Source organism: Notolabrus celidotus, chromosome 6 (assembly GCF_009762535.1).
Source record: "Notolabrus celidotus isolate fNotCel1 chromosome 6, fNotCel1.pri, whole genome shotgun sequence".
Taxonomy (NCBI): domain Eukaryota; kingdom Metazoa; phylum Chordata; class Actinopteri; order Labriformes; family Labridae; genus Notolabrus; species Notolabrus celidotus.
In genome coordinates, this window is record NC_048277.1 from 26,344,439 (window position 1) to 26,368,477 (window position 24,039).

General features: G+C 44.9%; 1 protein-coding gene and 1 long non-coding RNA gene across 2 annotated transcripts in view; one reads left to right on the top strand and one right to left on the bottom strand.

Annotated features, from left to right (window-relative positions):
* LOC117814559 overlaps positions 1-24,039 on the top strand; it is a 40,148-nt gene that overhangs the window by 6,465 nt on the left and 9,644 nt on the right. The window contains exons 2-3 of the long non-coding RNA XR_004631591.1: positions 16,564-16,694; positions 16,789-16,898. This is a non-coding gene — a long non-coding RNA (uncharacterized LOC117814559). The remainder of the gene's footprint in view (positions 1-16,563; positions 16,695-16,788; positions 16,899-24,039) is intronic.
* Positions 760-23,196, bottom strand: LOC117814556 (filamin-C-like). The gene is made up of 46 exons (XM_034685955.1): positions 22,372-23,196; positions 19,972-20,220; positions 18,292-18,389; positions 16,808-16,958; positions 16,544-16,662; positions 16,364-16,441; positions 16,102-16,264; positions 15,816-16,016; positions 14,774-14,911; positions 14,480-14,606; positions 14,254-14,390; positions 13,971-14,164; positions 13,756-13,869; positions 13,516-13,659; positions 13,177-13,300; positions 12,795-12,955; positions 12,588-12,678; positions 12,255-12,424; positions 12,038-12,155; positions 11,662-11,924; positions 10,932-11,529; positions 10,342-10,515; positions 9,413-9,575; positions 8,987-9,315; positions 8,773-8,896; positions 8,443-8,599; positions 8,173-8,362; positions 8,062-8,085; positions 7,707-7,948; positions 7,501-7,600; positions 7,269-7,409; positions 7,021-7,149; positions 6,744-6,917; positions 6,456-6,620; positions 6,124-6,327; positions 5,857-6,009; positions 5,610-5,732; positions 5,245-5,493; positions 4,868-5,143; positions 4,625-4,762; positions 4,357-4,472; positions 3,440-3,572; positions 3,132-3,308; positions 2,786-3,004; positions 2,079-2,300; positions 760-1,440 (listed from the first exon to the last, which is right to left on the bottom strand). Exons 1-46 carry the CDS (start codon positions 22,745-22,747, stop codon positions 1,253-1,255), a joined length of 8,124 nt encoding a protein of 2,707 aa, XP_034541846.1. The 5' UTR covers positions 22,748-23,196; the 3' UTR covers positions 760-1,252.

Genomic DNA, 24,039 nt, shown 5'->3' on the forward strand with positions numbered 1-24,039 from the left:
ACCACGCAGACAACATAAAGAACACACACGCAGGCCATGGAGGCGACTCAAGTGGTTACACACACATATGCAGAGGAAGACGCCGCAGTAAAAGGTTGTAACTCTTTTCTTTCTGGATGATTTGTGCCCCAGCGGGGTCTGCCCCCTCCCCTGCCTGTGAGGATGCCACAACTGAAACCACTTGTGTTCCATCGCTGATCCAACAGGATTAATTACACACACAATGGAAGCTGATGCCTCTGGTTTCTTTGCTCCACAGGCTCCCTTGTGTAAAGGATGTGTAGTTAATCTTGACTGGGAACAATGGAGATTTTGTTCTGGTGTGTTTGGTTAAGTTGTATCTACAGTGGAGCTTGACTATGCTGCCATCTTGTGATTGCATCCTGATAAGTACAGGATGTAAATCGGAAGAAAAACAACCTGGACTGCTTCGTCAGAGCAATACAAATCGCTGAAGTTGACAGATGTGTAAGATAAATGCAGGTTTTTATGGGACTCTTTAAGCTATCAAAAGTTCCTCTTAATGGAAATATTAAAGTCATGTAATGTAGTGAACCATTTTGAAATGGTAAGGTGCTCAAGTGAGAGCCTGACAGAAAATATCCTGACTGCAGCTCAGACAGGGAATCAGCAGTGGTCTGAAAATAACTGCATGATGAAACCATGAAAATTGAAAAAATAGGAAATGCTTCGTGCTGATTCAGTGAGGGGTCTACAAACACTGTGAGAAATCAAAGAAATTCAGTCTGCTTTCTCTGAAAAGTTAGCAATTAAATCTTTATTAGAGCTGCAAAGACTTACCAAAAATAGGTTAATATAACAAAAACAGATCAAAATCTCATTCTTAAACCATACAAAACCATACTGCATCACACTTAAACACTGCTGATAACTCCAACATCTTCAAACATTCATGTTATGCCATTCCTTTACAAGACAAGAACAGATAAAGTATTAAACCAACATTACTCGCAGACTCATAAGCCACGCTTTTGCCTTCATATCACTCTTAATGTGGATGGAATCTCATTAAATGTAATTCCTTGAGTTAATACAAAACTTTGGCACATCAGGTATTCTGTCATCTAGAAAACTGTAAGCAGATGTCCTTGCAGGTTTTAGTGCTTGTTGAGTACACTAATGCGCTGAAGAGCAGCACCAGAAGAGAAGTAGTGGGCAGTTTGATTGACATGATGAGACAAGGGTGGCAGGTCAGTGTAGGAGAAGGGCTGGCACATTGGTCCAGTTTATTTTAAGGAGTGACCACTTTGTAAGGGCTCCCGGGGATGTTGTCGTCGCCCCATTTGACGATGACAGTGTAGCTGCCCTTGTCCTTGATGGTGTAGGTGACGTTGTAGAGCTTGTTGCCCATGTGCTTGACATACACATCCTCACAGGGAGCATGGGGTCCATGCACACCCACCATCAACATGTTGGTACCTGGAAAGAGCAGTAACAGGTATTTAATGAGTGAAGAATGCAAAAGTTTCACAAGTTTATGTGGTTGTGTTGGACTAACGCTGCGCTAATTCAAACTTTCTACAGCCAATAGAAAGAATGATCAACAAGAAACATCGCTCAAAGAGACAAACCCACAGATAATTCTCTCCCAATCCTGCAGTTCACTAAGCTCTACTTCTTTGTTTTAGTGTCTTTCAGTTTTCGTTTGCTCTCACTTCTTTACTTTGTTTTCAGCATCAGCAGGCAGCTCTTTTCAGTAAAACAGCTTTGATAAGATTTATGCACCTGCCTGGCACCAAACCTCAGTGACAAACTTAGCTGCTGCCTCTAAAAGAGCCAGATATTTCCCTCTGGGTTTGATGGAGAAAAACAAGAACAAAAGGGAGAGTGAACGCTAGTCTCGGTCAATTAGAAAGAGACTTGACTTAAAAGGAATTGCTTGTTAAAATTTTCACAGCATCAGCTTTATAAGGTGATAATGTGCCAGTGTTTACAGCTTGTTCAGCTTGCCTGCTAGTGGCCAAAAATCAATATAACTTGAATCTGCTGTGTTTGTATTATGTTGCACTATGTAAATTTACAGTCTACCTGTATCTTCATGTTGTTAATAGTCTCACCTGCTTTACTGCAGTCAACTGTGAAGTTGTTTTTCTGTCCAATCAAAGCCTTGGACAGCCCTGCTCCACGACAAAGCACCTTGCTGGCATCAGATGCCATTATTGTTGAGGTGGTGGAAGACGAGGAGCTGTAGGCGCCACCTACTTTGGAGGTCTTGGTGACTGTTTCCACCAAAACAGAGGAAGTTTCATGGAGGCTGTGTCCCCCTGATAGCCGGGCACCTGTACAAGAGGGAGACGAGAGAAGGAGCAAGAGGTTATCTAATGTCATCATGGCTCAGACCAGACTTTATATAACACACTTGCAATCGACAAAGATGTGAGGGAAGCAATCATGCTGCTGCTTGTGGGGAGTGTTCTCCTTCACAGAAAAAATCAAGGAAGCACACTAGTGCCTGAGCTCAAACAGGGAGGCGGATCCCACCACTGTAAAATAAAGTTAACTTCAGGACTTCTCTCCAAAGTATTTTTATGTCACAATCATTTAAAAAAAATGCATTTTTATACACTAAGTAGTGACATGGCTATTTTTGTGTGGTGCCACAGACACAGCATTTATGTAAGATGTCCTCTGAGCAGTATGAACAATGATGACATAACATTTCCCCGACTTCCACCCTGTTTTCAGAGGAGTACTTGTTTCATAATCGAGACACTTGTCATCTGAGGAATGACAGATCAGATGGGAGAAAGACTGTCAAGCAGACCTGTTATTTTGGCTTTGAAAGGGCTGCCCACGATGTGCTGCGGTCCTCCGTATTTAATTGTGATGAGATAGTTGCCGGGTGCCATGGGTGTGTAGTTGATCTTGTAGCCTTCGGGACACTCGCGACAGTCCATCTTGACCTTTGACGGCCCGTCAATGTTGACAGACAGGGTGCCAGAGCCTGCGTTGCAGGTGTTAACCACAAACTCTAAGGCTACACCTGGAAAAAACAGAGTGATGCAGAAAAAGATTAGAAGACTTTTTATTTCCAGCACATAACATTTATGAAAACCATGCTCAATGTTTGGAAAATGGGGTATACAAATAGTAGTGATGGCAATATCTACCTGTTGTTCCTCCCAGCAGTCCAGGGCCATTTGCTGTCACCATGCCTGGGTCTGCAATCAGCCCAGTGTCCCCCACTCGCACGTTGAAGGGACTCCCAGGAATGTGGCATCCATTGAATTTGACATCTATGGAGTGAACGCCGTTCTCCCGTGGAATGAAGCGGATTGCATTCTTATCTGAACACAATGCAATCAAGGATGTTATTGATCTGTTACCCACTTGTCATGTTTTAATATATTTCTTAAAAAGGCTTAATTCTCCTGTTTCTGGAAGTGACTTTGCATCACAAAGATAGGTTTATGCATACCGCTGTCAAGTTCAGTGACGTAGCATTCCTCAGAAGAGCCAGAGGGGGTGTGGACTTTGGCGTCAACCACACCTCGAGTCCCGTTGCGCTGCACCATGAAGGATGCCTCTTGGTTTACCTTCAAGTCCTTCTCCTGCAAATAGATGGGGTATAATTTGTTTAGAATATATCTGTTGATGTGTGTGCCCGCACCCTGAGGGACACAGTGTGTCTGGCAAATGTGTGACTCATGCCTGAGCGAGAATAGATCGAGCGCTGGGGTGTGAGAGGCAGGGAGGTTAGAGGTCACAGAGAGGCGTTTAGTGTTTTTGCCCTACAGGCAGACGAGCGGTCCTACCAGACACAAGAGCTCGGTGACATTTTAAACGTTTGTCTGATATTGCACTTCACCTGGCTTCTCGTGCTGGGGAAAGCTCACTGGAGTGGCATTTCAGTTAGCTAAAAATATGTGTTTTTAGCATTGTTGGCAGCTGTAATAGAAACTGTGAAAGCAAATAAAACAAGCACCCATGAAGTGAGGAGAGCAATATTGGGAGCTGTCACAGGTTTCCTTAAAAGAGTTCTCAACTCCAGCTCACTCTTTTCTTCTTTTCTTCCTCTCAGACAGAAACACAATCTGACTACCCACACATAGCACAGCTTGTGTTGCCCCACATAAGAGAGGGACAGTTAATCCAGCCCAGTCATCATTGGCCAGCATCACAGCATTATAGTCATGGATACTGCTCCAACACTGGCGTTCAATTACATTTCAAGGGCAAAGTGCTATTAGGCAGAAATATCTACCATCATTCATGCATTACATTTAATGCAATCTGTTATTCAGCCTTAATATATTGTGTGCATGTGTTGAGCCTCTGATGGTTTTGAGCAGCAAATGAATGTGCATTTTGTCAACCATGGGTATGTGATGTTACCTGAAGGCTTGTGACAGTGAGCCTGCGGGCCTCGTCTGACAGTGTTGCAATTGGAACGATGAATGGGCTGTCAGGGATGTGTTCATTGTTGAATTTGATTGACACCTCATAGTCACCTGTGGAGCAGACAGGTTATTAACTTTCACCATCAAACAAACTGAAGGAAATGATGAAAAAATGACTTCAAAGCTGGGTAGTTTAGCGACTGCAAACACTCATATAGCATAAAATAAGGAACATTGTTCAGTCCCATGCATTGAAGTCCTACCTGGTTCTTTAACAATGTAGGAGACACCACAGGAACCATCCTTCCTGTCTTCAAAAGAGATTTCTGCCTTACTTGGACCCTCTACTGCAATAGATAGACCACCAGCACCTGCTTCTCTGGTCCAGATGCTAAACTCAGCTGTGATGGAGGAAATCCGAATTAGATGGAGCTTTATCTCTGATTAATGATTTATTTGCAAAAACAGTTCCTCCCAAAATGCATATATCCACTCAGTGAACTCACAGGGTGCTCCAGCCACGCCTCTCTCAAGACCAGGTCCACCTGCACGGACCTTGTGTGCTCCACCCTCTCCCATGGGTCCCACAGTAAACTGGAAGGGGCTCCCAGGGACATGTTGACCTCTGTACTTGACGTTTACAGTGTGGGGTCCCATTTCCTGGGGGATGAAGCGCACACTGTAGGTGCTGCTGCCTCCGTCCACAATGTCGGCGTCTGCTGTTTTCCCACTCGGGCTGGTCACCTGAGCCGTCATGGCTTGGGAGCCGCTTTCAACTGGACCTGCCAAAGCATCACGGAAGATGTATTAAAATCAAGAATCAAGTAGAAGATGTATCAATTAAGCACATTTCAAGAATCTGAAGGCATTACAAGGCTCTCACCCTCAGGTCTGGCGGCGATGCCAGCGAAGCTAGTGAGACTCTCTCTACCGAGGAAATCTCCAAACACATCTCTGAAGGGACTTCCTCCCCCGCCCAGCTGGGTGCTCTCCTCCACTCGTACCTCCCTCTTGGTCTCTCCCCCGCGTGTTTTGCTGATCTCTGTGCGCTCAGTGCGGGTGTAGGTGTGGCTGCTGCGGGTGAACGTCCTGGTCAGCCTCTCCTGAGCTGAAACCATCTGGAACCAGTTTCCTACAGCGAGGAGGAAGCGGTGAGAATACAAAGATGAGTTTTCAGCAGGTTTTTTTTTTTTTGAGGATGGTTGACCCCTGCCCTTTAAAACACTTGTGTCTGACTTATGTGCTTACCTGGGATCTTGAGGTTAAGGCCACATGTGCTGCCCACTGATGCAATAGAAGACGCCTGTCTCTTTCTAGTAATACTCTCCTTCATTCTTCCTTCTCCAGTTACTTTCACTGTGAAAGGACTTCCTGGAGAGCACAAATATGTTAACAGTTAATAAGAGTGAAGCATTTAGTTAGAAAGTGTTTACCAATTAATTTAAAATTCACCTTATTTTATTATTTCTATAATATCAAAGTAAAAGACTCTGACCTGGGATGTGCTTTTCAGCAAACTTGATGTTAACAGTGTAACTCCCAGGCTCTGTTGGACAGTAGGTCACTCTGCATGTCCCGTCCTCTACATCTTCACAGTTGATATCAACTTTGCTCGGACCCTCAACTGACAATGCTAGACCTCCATAACCTAATGGGAAAAGTGAAAAAAGAAGCAAAGAGGTTTTAAATAAATAGTCCCCCTTGTATTTTTTTCCTGACAGTGATTGTCATTACGTTAAAACAAACAACATCTGAAACCTACCTGCATTTCTTGTATCCACAAAGAACTCAGCCATTTCAAAAGTATGTGCCTCCACCAGACCTTTTCCAAAAACTTTCACTCTGCTGGCCTCACCAATCTCTGACTGACCAACCATGATTTTGAAAGGGCTGTTGGCCACGTGCATGCCGTTCTTCCTCACGCTTACTTCGTGCTCGCCCACCTCCTTAGGGGTGAAAGAGATACCTGGGAATGTAAAGAAGATAGAGAGGTAAAAATAAGGACAAAAAATGAAACATTAAATGCATCAAACAGTGTCTTATCTTTTCCACTCTTCCTTTTTTTTTTCTCTATCTGAGAAGTGAATATCTCACCAAGGTGTCTGTTGGGCAGTCTCTTGAGCAGGCAGGGCTCCTCATTGCCTGATGGAGCTCTGATACTGGCTGATAGAGAGCTCAGATCTGTCTCTGCAATCTTCAGGGACACGTCAGCTGCTGTGCCGACGTTCAGCTGGGATGTTCTGGTTATGGAGTCATCCCCTATACATGAAAAAAGGCAATTTAGATGTTTGTCAACCCCTAAAAAACTAATTTATGATATACACATCCCCACAAATTGAGCCGAGCTGTACAAAAATAGTCTGAAATGATTTATTTCCCCACCTGTGATCTTAGCAGTAAAGGGACTGCCAGAAATGTGCTTGTTGTCAAACTTGACAATGATGTTGTAGTCTCCGGGAGCTGTGGGCAGATAGGACACAGTGCAGGTGCCATCTTTGTTGTCCTTACAGGTGATCTCGGCCTTAGAGGGACCCTCAACTGCCAGGGACAGACCACCTGAGAGGGAGGAAACACACAGTCTCACTTTTCTGCAGTTTTGTGTTGACAGCAGTGAATTGAATCATTATAATCCACTTTGAAGTTGCTGTAAATGTAATACCTTCTCCTGCATTCTTGGTGACCACAGTGAACGTGGCAGCCTTGTTGACCATGCCGTAACTCAGTCCTGGACCATAGGCAGTCACTACCCCGCTGTTTACAGCATCCACAAAGAACTGCAGAGGGCTTCCTATAGAGGGATATTTGAAAAGAATGTACAAAGTCAGAACTTAATAAAATAGCAGAATATCCTGTAATTAACTGGGGTTGTTTTAGAGAAATGTACACCTCCTCTTTAGTATTTCTAACCTGGAATGTGGTTGCCTTCATATTTAATGTCCATCTCATGCAGGCCTCTCTCTGTGGGCTGGTACTTGATTGTGATGGTGCCGTCCTTATTGTCAGTGATATGAGGGCGGGCAGTCTTGCCTGAAGGCATCCGCACCTCACCTGGAAACAAGTCCAATTTTGTTAAATGTCAGTGAGCTTAACAAGACGTTTTCTGTGTGTGTCGTTTCTGTTTGAGCAGAGTTAGTCACACCTGTGATTTCTCCTTGCTGCGGCGTGAAGGGGACGAGGAAGTTAACAGGACGGAAGAGAGGATCCACAGTATCCCGGGGGACAACTGGCTCATTTGTGGCCTGTCAATACAAAGAGAAGATAAATTGTTGGTTTCATATGACTAAATGTCAGGAGAAGGGTGCATCCAGCACTAACCAGCAGCCGTTTAAAGTCTCTTTTACTCACCACCACCTGGAAGGGGCTCTTAGGGATGTTCTGTCCCCCAAAGCGGATCGTAATAACATATTTTCCAGGTTCGGGAGCGGTGTAGTAAATGTCAAAGGTCCCATCATGATTCTCCACCACATCCATGTCTACCTCCATCCCCTGTGGGGTGAGCACCTTACAGGTCACCTTGCCTTTCCCAGCAGCCTTTGCATCCACAGTGATTACTGTATCCTCTGAGGTCTGCAGCTTCTGAAGGCTTGCTGTTTGGGTGAAAAGAGATACAGAAGATATGAGGAAATGAGGGAGATAAAGGCATGGTTTTAATATTTTGTCCACACTTTGCATAAGTGACAGCATCGTCTTTGTTACTCACAGACGCTGTGTCCTCCGATTGAAACTGGAAAGAAACAAATTCAAGTTTTATTACGGATATAATACATAAATTAGATTTCCTCAATTTATGGATCCATAATGTTTCTCTTACCTGTGACACGACATTTGCTGGCATCTCCTGTAGGAAGAGACTGGATGTTGTACGGGGAATAAGGGATCTCGTCCCCGCCATATTTAATGGTGATGGTGTAAGGGCCTGTAGAGTCAGGCACATAGGAAACAGTGTAGGTGCCATCCCTGTTGTCCTGGATTGTTGCGTTCTTCGGCTTGCCCTCTGGGTCCTATCATGAGATAGTAACCAGTTATTTTAGATGCTGACTCACGCTTCTGAAATGATCATGCAGAAAGTAGCAAAACCCACCAGAATCTGCACAGTGAGCAGTCCCTCTCCAGCGTCACGGGCATCAATGGTGAACTCCACTGGCAGGCTTGCAGACACACCTTTTTTGTCTAGACCAGGACCACTTGCGCGTACCTTACTGGCGTCATGCCCGGGCTGAGACATTACCTTGAAAGGACTGTTGAAGAAGGAGAGAGTGTCATGAGTAATTACTAAACCCAGTCCTACGAAAGAGAGAAGTGGGAGCAGTAAAATTGCTGAACTACACACTTCTTTTTAAAAGCAGTCAGACAGAGCAGGACTTTAATTAAGACATCTGCACATACTGCCTGGTTTTAATTCACACTGTACCTGTGTGGGACCTCTTGATCTGCATACTTGACAGCTACAGTGTAAGGGCCATCCTGGGCTGGGGTGTAATGCACTGTGTGGGTGCCATCACCATTGTTCTTTACACCAACTGGCTCCACTGTACCTAAAAAATGAGACAGTATGGAAGTTATACATAATAATAAGCTAGCAAAAAAACAGGTGTGAGATTTCAGTGCTGTCAGCTTGCTCTTACCTGATGGGCCGTAGAGTTTGACATCCAGTGGGGCCTGTCCTGCCTTGGTACAGTCTACTGTGAAAGTCTGAGGAACGTGGGCTCTCACTCCAGCACCCAAACCTGGACCGGAGCACTTCACCTTGCTGGCGTCCACAGGGTCCCTGACAGGTACACGGAACGGACTGCCAGGGATGGGCTGACCTCCGTAGTTAATGTTAACATCATACTCTCCAGGGGTGTAGGGGATGTACTCCACACTGCAGCTGCCGTCTTTGTTGTCTTTGCAGGATATTTTTGCCTCTGATGCTCCCTCAATGGTCAGGCCCAGGCCTCCTGTACCAGCACCCCTAAGACAGAAGCCAGTACCTTTAGTTTACTGCACATATTTGAATTCCATTGCTACAAGTGTCTCCTTCAAATCACTCAATCAAGATCATACAGTACCTGGTCTCCACTGTGAAGAAATTGGGCTTGTTGGTAATTCCTCCCTCTAGACCTGGCCCAAAGGCACGAACTCGGGTTGGATCACATCCCTCCACCACGTTCACCCTGAAGGGACTCTTTGGAACAGGAGCATCGTCATACAGCACCTCGATCAGATGCATTCCTGCACGCGAACAGTTGCATTAGAACATTATCTGATGCCTCACATCTCAAAGCAAGAAAATATTTTCTGTTTTTGCTACTTCTTTTAAATTACAGGCCAGAGAAAGTCCCTTTTAGGAAAATAAACATTTGTTTATTTATAAAAGAAGCCATCTAGAGCGCAGAAGCGCTATTCCCTGTTCATTAGTCTGTTACAACATTTTTCTAACAGAGCCCTCTCAGTAGGCCTATATGCCAGATTCCCAGCCCGCACTGGTCTGATATTAGAGCATGTCTGGTGGTGGAGAAATGCTCTGTGATCTCTTTGCTTTGTGTTATAGGTCTCTATTAATATCCCCTGTCACTCCCCTGCTGTATAGCTGTGTGCAGGCAGCCTTCAGCACACATACCTGCCTGGTTAAGAGCTTCTGTTCCAGAGCACCCTATTTATAAAACAGAGCCAGTCTGCCTCCCTGCTCTCTGCCCCTCACATCATTGCTCCAATGCATCACTCTGTATTTATACCCCTCTCTCCTTCTTTCTTTTCCCTCTCTCCTGCTTTATTCCCAAATGGCACTCAACACCAGCACCTGTTAGCAACTTCTGCCTGTCTTGTTCAGGCAGCTTGTCTATGTACATTTCTTTTTCTTTATGTTCACATTATGTTTGTTTCTGTTGTATTTCTGTCGTAGATCTTAAACACATTATTGTCTCTTCAACTTAAGATCCTTTCCTGTGTGAGTTATTATACTCTATGGTAATAACAGTAAAAAATATTGTTCTCCTACCATCCTCAAATGTAGTGTACTCCACTCTGTAGGTGCCGTCTCCTTTGTCAGTGATGTAGGTGTCTGTGTTGGCGCCTGAGGGGTTGATAACATGAACCTTAACATGATTTCCTCCAGCCTTGTTGAGGGCGCGGGCATCAACGATGAAGTGGGTTGTGACTTCTCTGAGAACCCCTGGAAACAAAAAAGCCCTTCAGGGGATTTGTTCACAAAGATAAACAAGACCATGTTGACCTAGTCATCATAAGACCTGAGATGTCAGAGTTTTGGAACAGATCTAGGAGCTGCCATTGAGCCTGTACAAAAAAGCAATATTGACTAAGAAAATCTACTTTTTATCATTCATTATTATCTAATATTTTTTGTTTTGGTTAATGAATCTTCCTACTTGATAGCAATTAGTAAAGTGCTAAAAAATGTCAATTTAAAATAGTTACGAGTCTACGCAGCTGTGAAGCTGTGCGAGCAAATAGGCAGTTTGATTGAAAAAAGTACTTTAATTGCTTCTCTCACTAGCAATTCATCAATAAACACACTAATTCTAACACTTGGGAATTTTTATGTTAAGCTTGACTTCTCGGTCTGGTTACCTCTGGGCTCCACTCCTGGTCCATAAACATGCACCCCAGTGGTGTCGACTGAGGGCTCAACCTGGAGGACCTTGGGAAACTGGGGAATCATGGAACCACCATATTTGATAGTGATGGTGTGTGTGCCATGGAAGGAGGGGATGTACGTGACAGAGAAGGTCCCTTCTGCAGTCTTCTGGATGTGCACTTCAGCCTTAACCCCGGTCTCTGACACAATCTCAATGGTGAGCTCAGCCTCTCCCGCCCGAGTGCAGTCCACAGTGAAGGTAGCTGGCTCTCCTGCCTTGGCCCTCTCAAGTCCAGGCCCACTGGCTGTTACCTTGCTGGGGTCCAGGGCTGAGCGCACTGGGGCTTTGAAGGGAGAACCGGGGATGTGCTTCTCAGCAAACAAGATGTTGATGGCGTACTCCCCTGGCTCAGTGGGCAGGTAGTTCACTGAGCAGGTACCATCACCATTATCCTGGCACTCAATCTTTGCCTCACAGGGACCCTCCACCGTCAGGCCCAGTCCACCTGCACCAGCTCCCTTCGTGTCAATGGTGAATGGAGCTGGTTTGCCTACAATGCCTCCCTTCAGGCCTGGGCCATAGGCTCGCACCTATGATGCAAAAACCATGTCAGAATTTCACTCAGACAATTTCCAAATTCTGTTCAGAAACTTGAAAGTTTGCATGTTGTGTGGCATGAAGTTCAGAGTGGAGAACTACACTCAGCTCTTATGAACTCTTACCTTTGAGGGATCGGCAGGCATGACTGCTTCAACCCCAAAGGGACTTCCCATCACTGGGTTGCCATCATAGCTGACATCAACCTTGTACTGCCCCTCCTCTGGGGGAATGTACTTAACACTGTGAGTGCCTTTGGCTTTGTCTGACTCCAGCTTGCATGGGATTGGTCGGCCAGAGGGTGAGGTCATCTTCACACCTACATTGCCCTGCCCACCAGCGCCCTTTGTGTTAACTGTGAACTCCTGATCCTTTCCGACTTCCACTTCTGCAGGAAAGATTAAACACTTCAACTCTTGCAATTCGACATGGTGAATACAAAAATATAACACTAGGTGCATTTATTAAATACAAACACATCATTATGTGTATGTAACTTACTGTTCTCTAATCCCTCCACTTTGACCTTTCCAATATCCAGAGGTGGAGCCACTGTGATGTTAAAGGGGCTCTTGGGAACGGGATCCCCTCCATGAGTGACTGAAATTGCCATGTTACCCTGAAAATGCACAAGAGAAAGAATGAATTGGAGGCGCTGTCATGAATAATCTCTTCCCTGCTGTGATGTTAATGGACTTCAAACAAAGGCCTACTGTACCTGTTGAAGAGCCGTGTACTTGACAGTGTAGGAGTAATCGTGGTTATCGATGATCTCAAAGTCACGAACCGCCTCTCCTTGGCCTGATGCTGCAAAATGCACCTCGGGCTTGGCCTTACCAGCTCCCTTTGTGTAGATGGTGAAGTGGGTTGGAGTGCCCACCTCCACACCTGAAACACACATGTGTTTGTTAGTGCTACCCATCCTAGTCAGACCAAAGCTTTTGTATGACATCAAAGTATGGTAGTGGGTGTTTGTTTCAAACACAGATCTCTATGAATGTAATATCTGTGGTGTTTGTGCTACCTCCTGTTCTTAGTCAGTGGATCTCACCTGTTTTGTTGAGTCCAGGACCTTCTGCTCTCACTTTGCCCGCATCATGGGAAGGATCCACTTTGACTTTGTATGGACTGACAGGAATTTCCTAAAAAAATTAAATAAAAAGCAAACAAATAAAAAATAAAGCAGCCATAAAGCATTACAAAAAAAGTCAGAATAAATCATCATTCCAGAAAACTCATCTCGAAACTGTTCTCATACCTGGTCGGCAAACAGCACCATGATGGTATATTTGCCCGCAGCAGGGGGAGTGTATTTGACAGTAAAGGTGTCATTGTCATTCTTGATAATGTCAAAGTCGATGTCTGCCTCAGCAGGGCCAACCACCCCAGGGGCACACTTGATTCCAATGCTGATGTCCCCTAATGGTGCATAGAAATGAGCACAGTTCACAGAGGTCAGACAGAAGCAGATGATCAGAATAAATAGAAGCTGTCACTCCAATGCCTGGAGCTTTATTTCAAGTGCCTTTCAAAAAACTTCTCTGTACTTTGTTGGCTGAGCTGCACAGATAGACTTATACTCTTCAACACATCTACAGCTCTAACTTCCTTAAAAGTCATTTAAGTCTACAAATGCTCACCTTGACCGGCCTCACCGCAGTCCACAGTGAAGTATGTTGGCTCATTAGCCTTGAGCCCTGTCTTCTCCACTCCAGGCCCGTAGACTTTGACTTTATCTGGATGAGAACCCTCTCCAACCAGCACCTAATGAATTCACAGCATACTTGAGTCAAAAGCAATTGGTTTAAGTATAACTACTGCAGTCCTCTTACTTTCTGAAGTATCATTCAATTAAGCTTTCCTATTTAAAGTGCAGCATAGTTATGTATGTGTTGTGTTTGTGTGTGTGTGTGTGTGTGTGTGTGTGTGTGTGTGTGTGTGTGTGTGTGCGTGTGTGTGTCCACTGTCATGTGTCTTACTCTGAAGGGACTGCTGGGCACGTTGACCTCCCCCCAGGTGATGATGATGGTGTGTTTGATGGACTTGACAGGAGTGTACACACATAGAAAGGTGCCATCTCCCTTGTCAGTGATTTTGATGTCGATGGTACAGCCTTCGGCGTCCTTTGTGGGTAAAAAAAACATGTCAGCTCTCATGTGTGTGGCCACATGCAATATGAATGATGCAATCCTATGAATAAACGATGAAGTTCTTCATACCTGTGCATAGATCTTGAGGTGACCCTTCCCTGCCATACGGGCATCAATGGTGAATTCAGTTTGTCTGTTCACAATGACGCCGGTTGGCTTAAGACCTGGACCGAAGGCTTTAACCTGCAACATTTAATTGTTTTTGTATTTATTTAAGGCAGGGCCCCATGGTTATTTGCTTTATGCTTATAAATACAGTATGTAATTTAGTGAGTGGGAATTACCTTCTCAGGGAAGACATCGTTCACTGCAGGGAGAATGTGAGCCATGAAAGGGCTGTCCTTGATGTCCTCGTCGTCACAGATGACGTGGACAGCATAGTCACCAGGCTCAGTGGGCCAATAGCGCACATCACAAGAGCCATCACCCTTATCATCACACTCAATTTTAGCCTGTGATGGGCCTTCGATGGAGAAGCCTGAACATCACAAGAAATGTAATATTAATACTTTTTGTTCAGAGTCCATGAAAATAACACTCTTCTTTTATCATGTGCACATCGCTCACCTAGTGTTCCAACTTCAGTGCCGATGGCCTCGACCACAAAGTCAGCTGATTTTCCTACCATGCCAGTCTTCAGACCAGGACCCCAGGCCCTCACCTTCTGAAAACCTGCCTCTGGCCCCACCTCCACCTCAAAGGGGCTGCAGCACACAAGAATACACAATGTTACCTCGTGTGAAAGTGAATTTGTTTTGTTAATGATGAGCTAAAGGCAACAAAATAACTGTACCTGCGTGGGATGGGTTGGCCTCCCCAGGTGATGCTGACTGTGTATTTGCCAGGCTTAAGGGGCAAATATTCACATTCATACACACCGTTTCCTGCATCTTTCACTTGCACTTTCTCCTCTGCTCCAGCTGAACATGAATAATAGAAACAATATAGATTATTTTCAAGTCAAAGGGACATTTTATGCATTATGCTTTATGTTTTTTCATATTAAAATGGAAAAGCTTTCTTTAAACAAAAACCCAAACAGGAGATCGTTCTTAAAAAGTAGGAGTAATGCTGTTTTCTGACTCACTTGGTCCTTTGACTGAGACGTTCAGCACTCCGCTGCCAGCTCCCTTGGTGAAAACTTTGAAGTCTGCAACCTCCTTTACTCTCACGCCTTTAGGCTGAAGGCCTCTGCCTGTAGCTCTGCAGGCATTTGGGTTCATGGCTGAAAAGAATAACAACGAGTGTGAAAGAGGAATATTTAGTAAAGCAAAAAGCAACTGAGAGTAGCCAGCAGTTGACAGCAATGTTAGTAGCAAAGTCTGGAAAATATCCAATTCATGTGGGATTCCTTAAAGGCTGACTGACAGAACCTGTAAATGAGAATGATGCTTTTTGCTGCACATACAGCACAAAGTGCAGCACATTGAAAGGGATATTGACACATTTGAGAGCACCAAGGGAGCTTCTGACAACATTTCAGTCACTCTGAAATGTTGACTGCAGGCTTTAACTCAATGCTGGCTGATGCAAATTTGGACAAGATAAAACAAACATGTCAACAGCACAAGCAAAGATATTTAACAGAACAGAACAAAGTCGACAGAAATGCAGCGTGGGACAATCCGTGAGGTATTTCTAACAACATCGCACCTCATAGCTCGCTGAACATAACTAAACCATCAAGCTGCAAGATGCAAGAACAAGGAGCAGGCTTCCAAGCACGGCACTCAGCCGAGGCACCATGTCTTAGAGAGCAACGCAGATTGGTATCTGCGGCGTAAGAGAAGGTTCAGGGGAATCTGGCTGAGCATTGGGCAGAGGCTTCTCCCAGCAAGCTATACTAACTTGGACGGCCAGGTTTTGTGGGGGGTATCCCCTTCCCACCCGTCGCTCTGGGAGGGGAGAGCACTGACTGTGGGACTATCTGCAGTGGGGCTCCCACAGGAGGAGCAATTTGTGGAGCTAGAAATGACAGATAGGAAGGGTTATGGTCTAAACTTGGAGGCTGTTCCCAGGGAAAATAAAATAACTGTATTTTGTGGTAGATAGTTCACCCTGACACTAACTGCACAGGCAGGAAATCAGATTTGGATGACAGTAATTTACAGCACAGACAGATGGCTCACCCTCTGCGATGTTGACAGTAAAAGGGCTCTTGGGAATCTCCTGGCCTGCAAACAGGACATGGATCTTGTGGGGTCCCTCCAGCACGGGACGATAAGTACAACGAAAAACGCTGTCGCCCTTGTTTTCCAGGATGAGCTCAACTGTGTCCTTTTTGCCTTGAGGGTCAACGATGACCACACTGACATCACCATTACCTGCACCTGGAAGTGAGAAGTAAAGTTATCACAAGTAATGGTAGATGTTGTGGCTTTAGTCATCCAAAGGGTTTCAACATCCCATACTAACCAGCTGTATAGATGTCAAAATAGGTGGGCTTGTTGGCAACATTTCCTGTAGGGTCCAGACCTGGTCCCCTAGCATGGACTTTATTGGGGTCACCCAAGTCCTTTGCTACATTCACAGTGTAAGGGCTTTTGTCAATGTCCTGACCAGCAAACAGCACTTTGACCTAAGAGGGTAAAAGTAAGAGAACTTTAGGCCTTCTTTTGATGTGGCATGGTACGTGTGAATGTGATGTACAACATAAAAACAAATAACTTGATCTTACCTTGTGAACACCTTCAACTTTTGGAACATAGGTGACTGTGTAGGTTCCACATTTGTCCTTGTTGGGTTTAACTTTAGCCTAGAGAAGAGCAAGGCAAAGTTAGAGTTGATACAACTTTGAGCGAGATTTACTGAGCTGGAATGCACTCCGTGACCCTTTGGTCCATCAAATGTAACATGCCTCCTCTTTGTATCCCTCAGGATCCTCCACATAGACCAGGACCTCACCACTGCCAGCCTCCAGAGTCTCCACAGTAAACACAGCTGGTCTCAGCACCTTGTTGCCATGTGGTTCAATACCTGGAGTCACAAAGTGGCACAACAACAAAATGGTATTTAAAGTTTCATAAAAGTAAGGCACTTAAAATACTGCAAAGACTTTTTTCTGTCATTTGTCTGCCATATGAAGAGTTATGAACCCTGCAGGTGTTTAAGGGCTACCCACCAGGTCCGTAGGCTTTGGCCTTGTCTGGGAAAAGCTGTTTGGACTTGAGAGGAGCTCCAGGCTTCAGCTTTGCCTTGGGGAACTGGGACAGGTAAGTCATCACTGAGTGCTCATCCACATCTGGGTCCACAATCTCCTCAGGGGCAATCACCTACAGCACAGAAAGATGACCAGCACAACAGGGGTTAAACAAACTTGCGAGTATCTGGCGTGTAAACAACATGGAGGATAAAGTTGAGTTTTTCTGTAACCACTTGCAACAACTATGACCACAAAAAACACCATAAGCTGATGAATGTTTACAATGACTGTGTTTTCATTTGTTAGAAGGGATAGTTGGCTCTTAATACCAATTTCCTTTATTAAGCTAAGTGCAATGGGATTAAACAAGGATTAAACTTAGTTATTCCCAGAACCTCTGACTCCTTTCTCCCTTTCAGTTTGCCCGCCTATCACACAGTGGCACAAAGCCATGCTCCACGTTGGTTATATTTAACCCCAGGACAGCAGGGTTAAGGATTGTTGCCTTCAGTAAGCCATGCAGGGGGGGATTTATCCTGAGCCAGACCTCTCCCACATCTCCTCAACACCACCACACTGGAATCTAGCCCCCCAGCTCTGCAGAGCCATGACATAAACCCTGCGGCTATCCCACCAATGCTAAGCCACATGGAGAGGAGCTAACCCTGTGTCTTAGACAAACAAGTAAACAAGCTACATAGTGCACATTACATGACGAAGACTCAGAGTTGCACAAAAGGGACTGGAAATATCACACTCTGGCTCTGTTCACATTGTTATTCTGAGCAGCATGTTTCATATTTACACGTATGTTTCACTGGTTGGTTCTGAAGGTGTTAAGAAATCTCTCACATCCACAAATTCACAAATCTACCAAATAAAATTCTACAAGCTCACTTAATAAGAGCTACACCACAGTAAATGGAAATATTAGAAGTGAGCTGGGAAATAAATATTTCATAACAACCCTCAAGCATGATTTCTCTGGAAAAACATTGGGCTCCATATCATGCGCAGAACTGTCTGTTTTCAGTTCAGTGCTGCCTCACAGGGGAATGTACATGTGGTGAGGCATGTTTGTATTTCCAAATGCATCTTAGAAGTTGCTTTAAACTCGTGAGCTAATCAAAAAACAGGACACCTGGGGTGGTGGTGGCCTAGCGGTCTAAGCGCCCCACATATAGAGGCTATAGTCCTCGTCGCAGGGGTTGCCGGTTCGATTCCCGGCTGGTCAACCATTTCCTGCATGTCTTCCCCCGCTCTCTGCTCCCCACATTTCCTGTCTCTCTTCACTATCCTATCAAATAAAGGCAAAAAGCCCAAAAAATATAACTTAAAAAAAAAAAAAAAAAAAAAAAAAACAGGACACCTGCTGTTTTCTGGGAAGTGTTTTTTATTGAGCGCCAGCTGAGCTTTAGCAAACTAAAAAGCACATTTTAACTGTTGTCTCTCATGCATCTTACCTGGGGCACGCCCAACCAGTCGTCGGCCTGCTGCATGGCCTCTCTGGCATTCTGCACTGGCTTGTTTGGGTCCCACTCTGCCCAATCAGGACACAAACCTAACAGAACACAGACAGGGTTATAATTCTGCACGGATAAATGCAGAAGGTGTTGCACTGCAGTTGCTATAATAAGGCCACATGGGCCGTCAAAACTATCTGTCCGACACCTCCAGCTACAACACTGCATGACCTTACCCACACTGCTTTGCTCCTGTGAATGACGAAAATGAACTTGTCTTGACTGTTTAAGAGAAACAACCTCCAGACACGCTCACACTTTCACTGACGCTAACGCTAGCCTGCTGCGTGCTGCTAATGCCTAAATTGGATTAGTGCTGGCAATGAAGTCGCCTCCCACTTAAAAGGCCCATACAGGCAAACCATAGGATACTATTATGTGATTAATAGAGACACGGGACAACAGTATTAACAGGGTGGAGTTTACACACATCTTAGTGTACCGTAACATTACAGGAAAATGCGTTCCACTATCTCACAATAGGGAATTAGTACTATTTAAGATGATGTCATCTCTGCAGTACAACCTTGGGCATGTAGTTCATAATGCAACATCACAGATGCAGATGTCTGCCATAGCTGAGGACAGATATAATACTGAAAGTGGTGGTACAGATGTAAATTAGCATCCTTCTAATTCTGGCATATCTACATTTTGTATCTTACTGACGATCATCGACATGAATACATAAATGGATTCAGAGTTTTCTGCCTGCCAAACAAAGTTAACTTGTTCACTTATTTTGAAGAACTCCTGTTTTTCAGCACTAAGCTTGTTTCGTCAGTCTCCCTGCTGTTTGGTATTAGCTGATGAAACAGCAGAACCTTGTATGGTCAGTGTTGCAGCACGGTGTTTGAAAGATGTGTCTACTCAGATCAATGGCTCATACAAACACAGTTAAACACCACGTTCTACTCTCCTCTCGCTACTCCTCCACCTTTTTCTCTGTAAAGCACAGCTAGGAAAACACGTTCTGATGTTCTTTGTGGAAGCAGAGGTCTGAACTGGCAGTGACTCAAACTGTGGCCTTGTGGTCCTTGGATCTGTGGATTAGGCACCTCCCTGTGACAGATCACTCTGCATTTTGATGCGAGGCCAAGCGTCCCCCTTGACAGAAGAGAAGGAATGGTGCCCAAATTTGGGGGTGTTGTGTAGCAGTAGGGCTATAAACACTAAAGCCGGGCTTGGGCCTCAGGGCTCGAAAAAGTGAGAGTGAAAGCTTCAGTCATTGTGAGACAGCTGGCAGGGACATCCTCCGGCCATCAGCAACCCCTCTGTATCCCACCGACACTACCTGGTCCCCAGAGAAAGATAACTCTGCCTGACGTCTGAATCTGAATCTGGCTCTGTGTTTGTATGTATGTTTACCCATGTTTACTCCAAACCTTGAGAGTGACATTCTCATTTATTTTTAAATGAGGAGTAAAGGAGACACATTCTCCTGAGGAGGTGATAGAGTTTCTGACACACTGACTGACACATACCTGACCTTAGCATCCATAGCAACCAAGGAAAACCGCTAAACACAAAAAGCCTTTTAACATTCAACACATGCATTCTGACTCAGCACTCACTCTGCCTCGCCCGTGGACTCAGCCTGTCCCTGTACACACATCTTACCGGGGGCGCAGTTGTCCACCAGAGCTCCCAGGGCTTTGCCGTCCCGCCAGTCACGATTGAAGTTGTTGATGGGCAGCTGGGGCACCTTGTTCTGTATCCAGCCCAACAAGCGCTGTTTGGGGGTCATCTTCTTAGTCTCTTCATCATCATCGTCATCCCACATGGGCATGGAGATAGAGTAGTGGAGAATGAGGGTCCAGATAAGACCCAGAATCAGCTTTAGATTTCCATCCACGATGGCTTTGCTATCTGCATTAGGATGGTGGAGAAAACAGGAAACATGAGGATTAATAACTTCCAAAAAGTTCACATAAAAAACATGTCCAGCATTTATTCACAATTTGACTGCACCTTTCAGATGTACTGTCATTGTCATTGGGCCCTGCAAAGCCATTTTGCACTGTAAGTAGAGAGTAAAACCTAATCTATAGTGCATAACATATGACGAAATTCTCTGTCCTTGATGTTCTGCAGAGATGACCAGGCTATTCTGAGTTGAAATATAAACAATGATGATTGACTGCTGAGGAGACAAGAATCTAATGCTCCTCGTTGCTTCCCCCCGAGCCCCTTTTCTCTCAGACAGCTGTCTGGCTGAGGACCCCTGACAATCTGTCATCCAGTCACAATGCGACTCTGCAGACAGTGACAGCTGAGGATATGTGGAAGTGGATCCCTCTCTGCATAAATACCACGCGGATTTCAATTACCTCCCAAACTTGTAGCGCTAGAGTGTGATAAATCACACAGAGGCAGATTAGATCCTTTGACAGCACGCATGCAGCTCATTTCTCTGACTTTCTCAAAGGAAAAGTTGTTGAATAAGCCATTTTGAATCCGCTCTAATTTGGATATTTTAGCCATTAAAGCCAACAAACCTCTGAGGAGTGCTAGACTTAAATGTTTTCTAATCTAGAGTGATACACCCGTGTTAATTCAGTGGGACTTTAATAACAGAGGGACTTTGGTGCCAGTTGTTTATCACATGGCTCTCTGACAAAGCCTGTTCCTCTTTTCATAGATCAGAGCCTCCCATCAGAGCGTAATGTTTGACTGTTACAGGCAGGTGGCATGATGTGCCACAGCATGGTTTTGATCCTGTGACACATGTGCAGCTAAGCCTTTGGGTTTTTTTTTTAGTGTCTCTGGGTCACAGTGATGGGACATTATCTTAAGAGGACTGCATTGACCCACTTCAGCTGCTTGGAGGGAAAGGGTGTTAGGAAACAAAACGCCAGGACTTCTATTATCACGCCCTGTTTCTGTCAAAGCAGTCTGACCTAGTGTTTCTATACATCAGGGACAACTGTTACAGACACACACTGACATATTAAATCCATTCCTGGAATCACACTCTGCACACTTTAAAGTGATAGCTGCTATTTGGAAATTTAACCCTCAGTAATCACCCTTAGATTTGAGCCTTTCTCAGAATATCCTCACACACACTAACACTACAACACACTGTGTATCAAGGTGGACATACTATGGCCTTCACAGTCCAGCGGCCAAAGCCTCAACCATGCTGGGAATTTCACTCATGTGTGGCACCATCATTAGTCACCGAAACAGAAAAATACTCTGTCAAAATGTTAATAACTTTCTCCAGTATGAGTTGTGGGGTTGCCTACAGGTGTATAATTAAGCCATAACTCTTCATCTTACTAAATCTGTGCCTTACAGAATAGGTTTGTTGTTTCTCCTTGAACATTTCTGCGATGTGGCATTCTGGTGGAGTAAAGTCTGCCTCTGGTGACTGTGTGGATGTGACAGATATCCACAACAATTTATTGTAACTTCAGCTTTCTGTTCCACAGTCTGATCCCCCAAAATCCCAGCGGAGTTAATCCTCACCTCGCAGGAGCTGCTGCTGGCTCTGTGCAGACAGCAATAGGCTGTCAGCGCAGAGCCCAAGTGAGTTGTTCTGACCTCTGACCTTGGAGCTAAGAGTATGTGTGTTGTGCCCTGTCTGCTTACTTTAGTATGTGTGTAACAATCCTGCCCACATGTATGAATTGTATCATTCCCATTAGCACACACCTAGTGAATTTTCAGCCCACGTTGCTGCTGCAGGAGAAGTTTAAGCACCCAGGCCTTGGCCCTGACACCAGCTAATGACCTCAGTGGCACCTCTGCTGTAACTTTCCAATAAGATGTTAACCTCGGCTCAATGCAGCTTTTCATAGGCCTGTGAATGCCATGTCTGACAGGCACTGCTGGCTGATAACAGAGCAGCTACAGAATGTGGATGTGTTTGTGTAGATATGACAGCTCTACATCTCATTAGTCTCTGTCAGTTATTTTATTACTTCTTCCTATCAGGCATCGGGTCTTTAACTTTTCATATCTGCATGTTTCAACTGTGTTGATTCAACTTATTATGGCTGAAGTGTTACTCACCTATAGAGACCAGTTTGATGTGCTCTCTGTCCAGAAACTCCAGCGCCACTGAAACATTTTCCAGTTTCATCTGACGAAAGTTGGGTCTGATGTGGTGCTTTCTGTACATTTTCTTCTGGCTCAAAACCTCCAGGAGGGAAATCAGCTTCAGCCCATCAGTGAATTCCCTCTGCAGGTCGGAGATGGTCTTATTGACGCACTTCAGGTGCTCGTTGCACCACCTGGTGAAGGTGTTCTGCTGGATCTTCTTCCACGGCGCGTCCTCCGCCAGGTCCTTCTCTGTGGCTGGCATTTCGTCGTCCTCCTCTTCCCCAAACTCGGTGCCCTGGTAGTACTGTGGAGGCAGCTGGTCCTCGCTGTAGTTATTGCTCATCATGGTGGCTTTTTCCGCGTCCACTTTTATACCTCGATGACACTCGCTCGGCAGCGCAGAAAAACTTTTAGCAGGTCGGTGCCAAGCGCGCGCCCAGTAGAGGGAAGTTCAAACTCGGATGAGTTTCAGAAGCAGCCCGGAGATTTTTCGGATGCACTTGTGAAGAAACCACTAGTGACAGGACAGTGATGGATTAAATTATCCGCTTTACAATGAGCAGGGAAGCTGGTCGTCCGCTTTTTTTTAATTGGCACCCTCTTGGTAAGTCGTTCCCTCCTTCTGGCCTCGAGATGAGGTTTTGAAAAATGGAGTTTAGAGCTGGAGCAGCAGTGTTAGACTTGACTCTTAGCGTGTGTAACTTGACTGCTGAGAGTGGAAAGAGTTTGGTTTATAAAGGACCCAGGGCCGCGTCACTCAGCCTCTGTGATCATAGTCTATTTGCTCATCCATAAGGATAACGGGAGTCGGGGTCGGTTTACGCGGAGGAGGGGGCAGTCATTGGACAGACCCAGGGCAGCGTATGATCCTTATTTTTAGGCGCTCCTATTTGGGAGCCTGGGGGCTGAGCGATTGTTGAGAATGTGTGTCACGCTCAGGGTCCAAGTTGCTGAACAATTGAGCTAAGAAAAGAAGGTGAGACGTATAGTGAGCTGCTCTGTTTCAATAAGTTGTCTTTTTACAGGATTATTGTTACAAAGTGGGTTTTTTATCACCTAAAATTCTATCACAGAAGCCTTAGAGAGGAACAATTTAAGGGATGAGGTCACACTGTTGAAGATGAAGCAACTGCATTACGTGTGTTTCACAGTTATCTGCCACCCATGGGTGAAATGCAATTCTATGCAGTGCAGCAAAGGTCAATACAAACTCTAAGAGGTTATGGGAGGATAGCTGGTTTGAAGAAAAGCAATTTATTATTTTTTTGATCAACTTGATGTCATATATCTGCCCCATACAAAAACATATAATTCTGTCTGTTTTGGTGATGTCAGGAAAATAACTGAGGGCCTTTCTACTCACTTAAATCCAATAGGTAACACTCAGTTCACAGTAAAATTGTCTTTCTTTTAAATGTCTGAAAGACTCTTCTAGAAAGAACAAAGTGACTGGAAACTGGAAACAAATTAGTGTCACCTCTAACTCTGTTCAGTGACAACATGACAGCACCCATTGATTGGAGATGAGGCTGTGTGTAGAAAATACACTGTGGCAGTTGTCAGTGTGTCTGCATAGCAAAATCAATCATCGTACTATATACAAAATGAATCACTTCTTAGAAATATTGTGTCGGCTGC

Bases quoted from the DNA above. Each gene is read 5' to 3' on its own strand.
- LOC117814556 (XM_034685955.1), bottom strand. From the start codon at position 22,747: ATGATGAGCAATAACTACAGCGAGGACCAGCTGCCTCCACAGTACTAC. The intron at 11,530-11,661 runs GTAAGAGTTCAT...TTTGCATCATAG, and splicing joins TGCCTGCCGATCCCTCAAAG to GTGCGAGCCTATGGCCCAGG. The intron at 2,301-2,785 runs GTCTGCTTGACA...CCTCTTGTACAG, and splicing joins TTTCAAAGCCAAAATAACAG to GTGCCCGGCTATCAGGGGGA.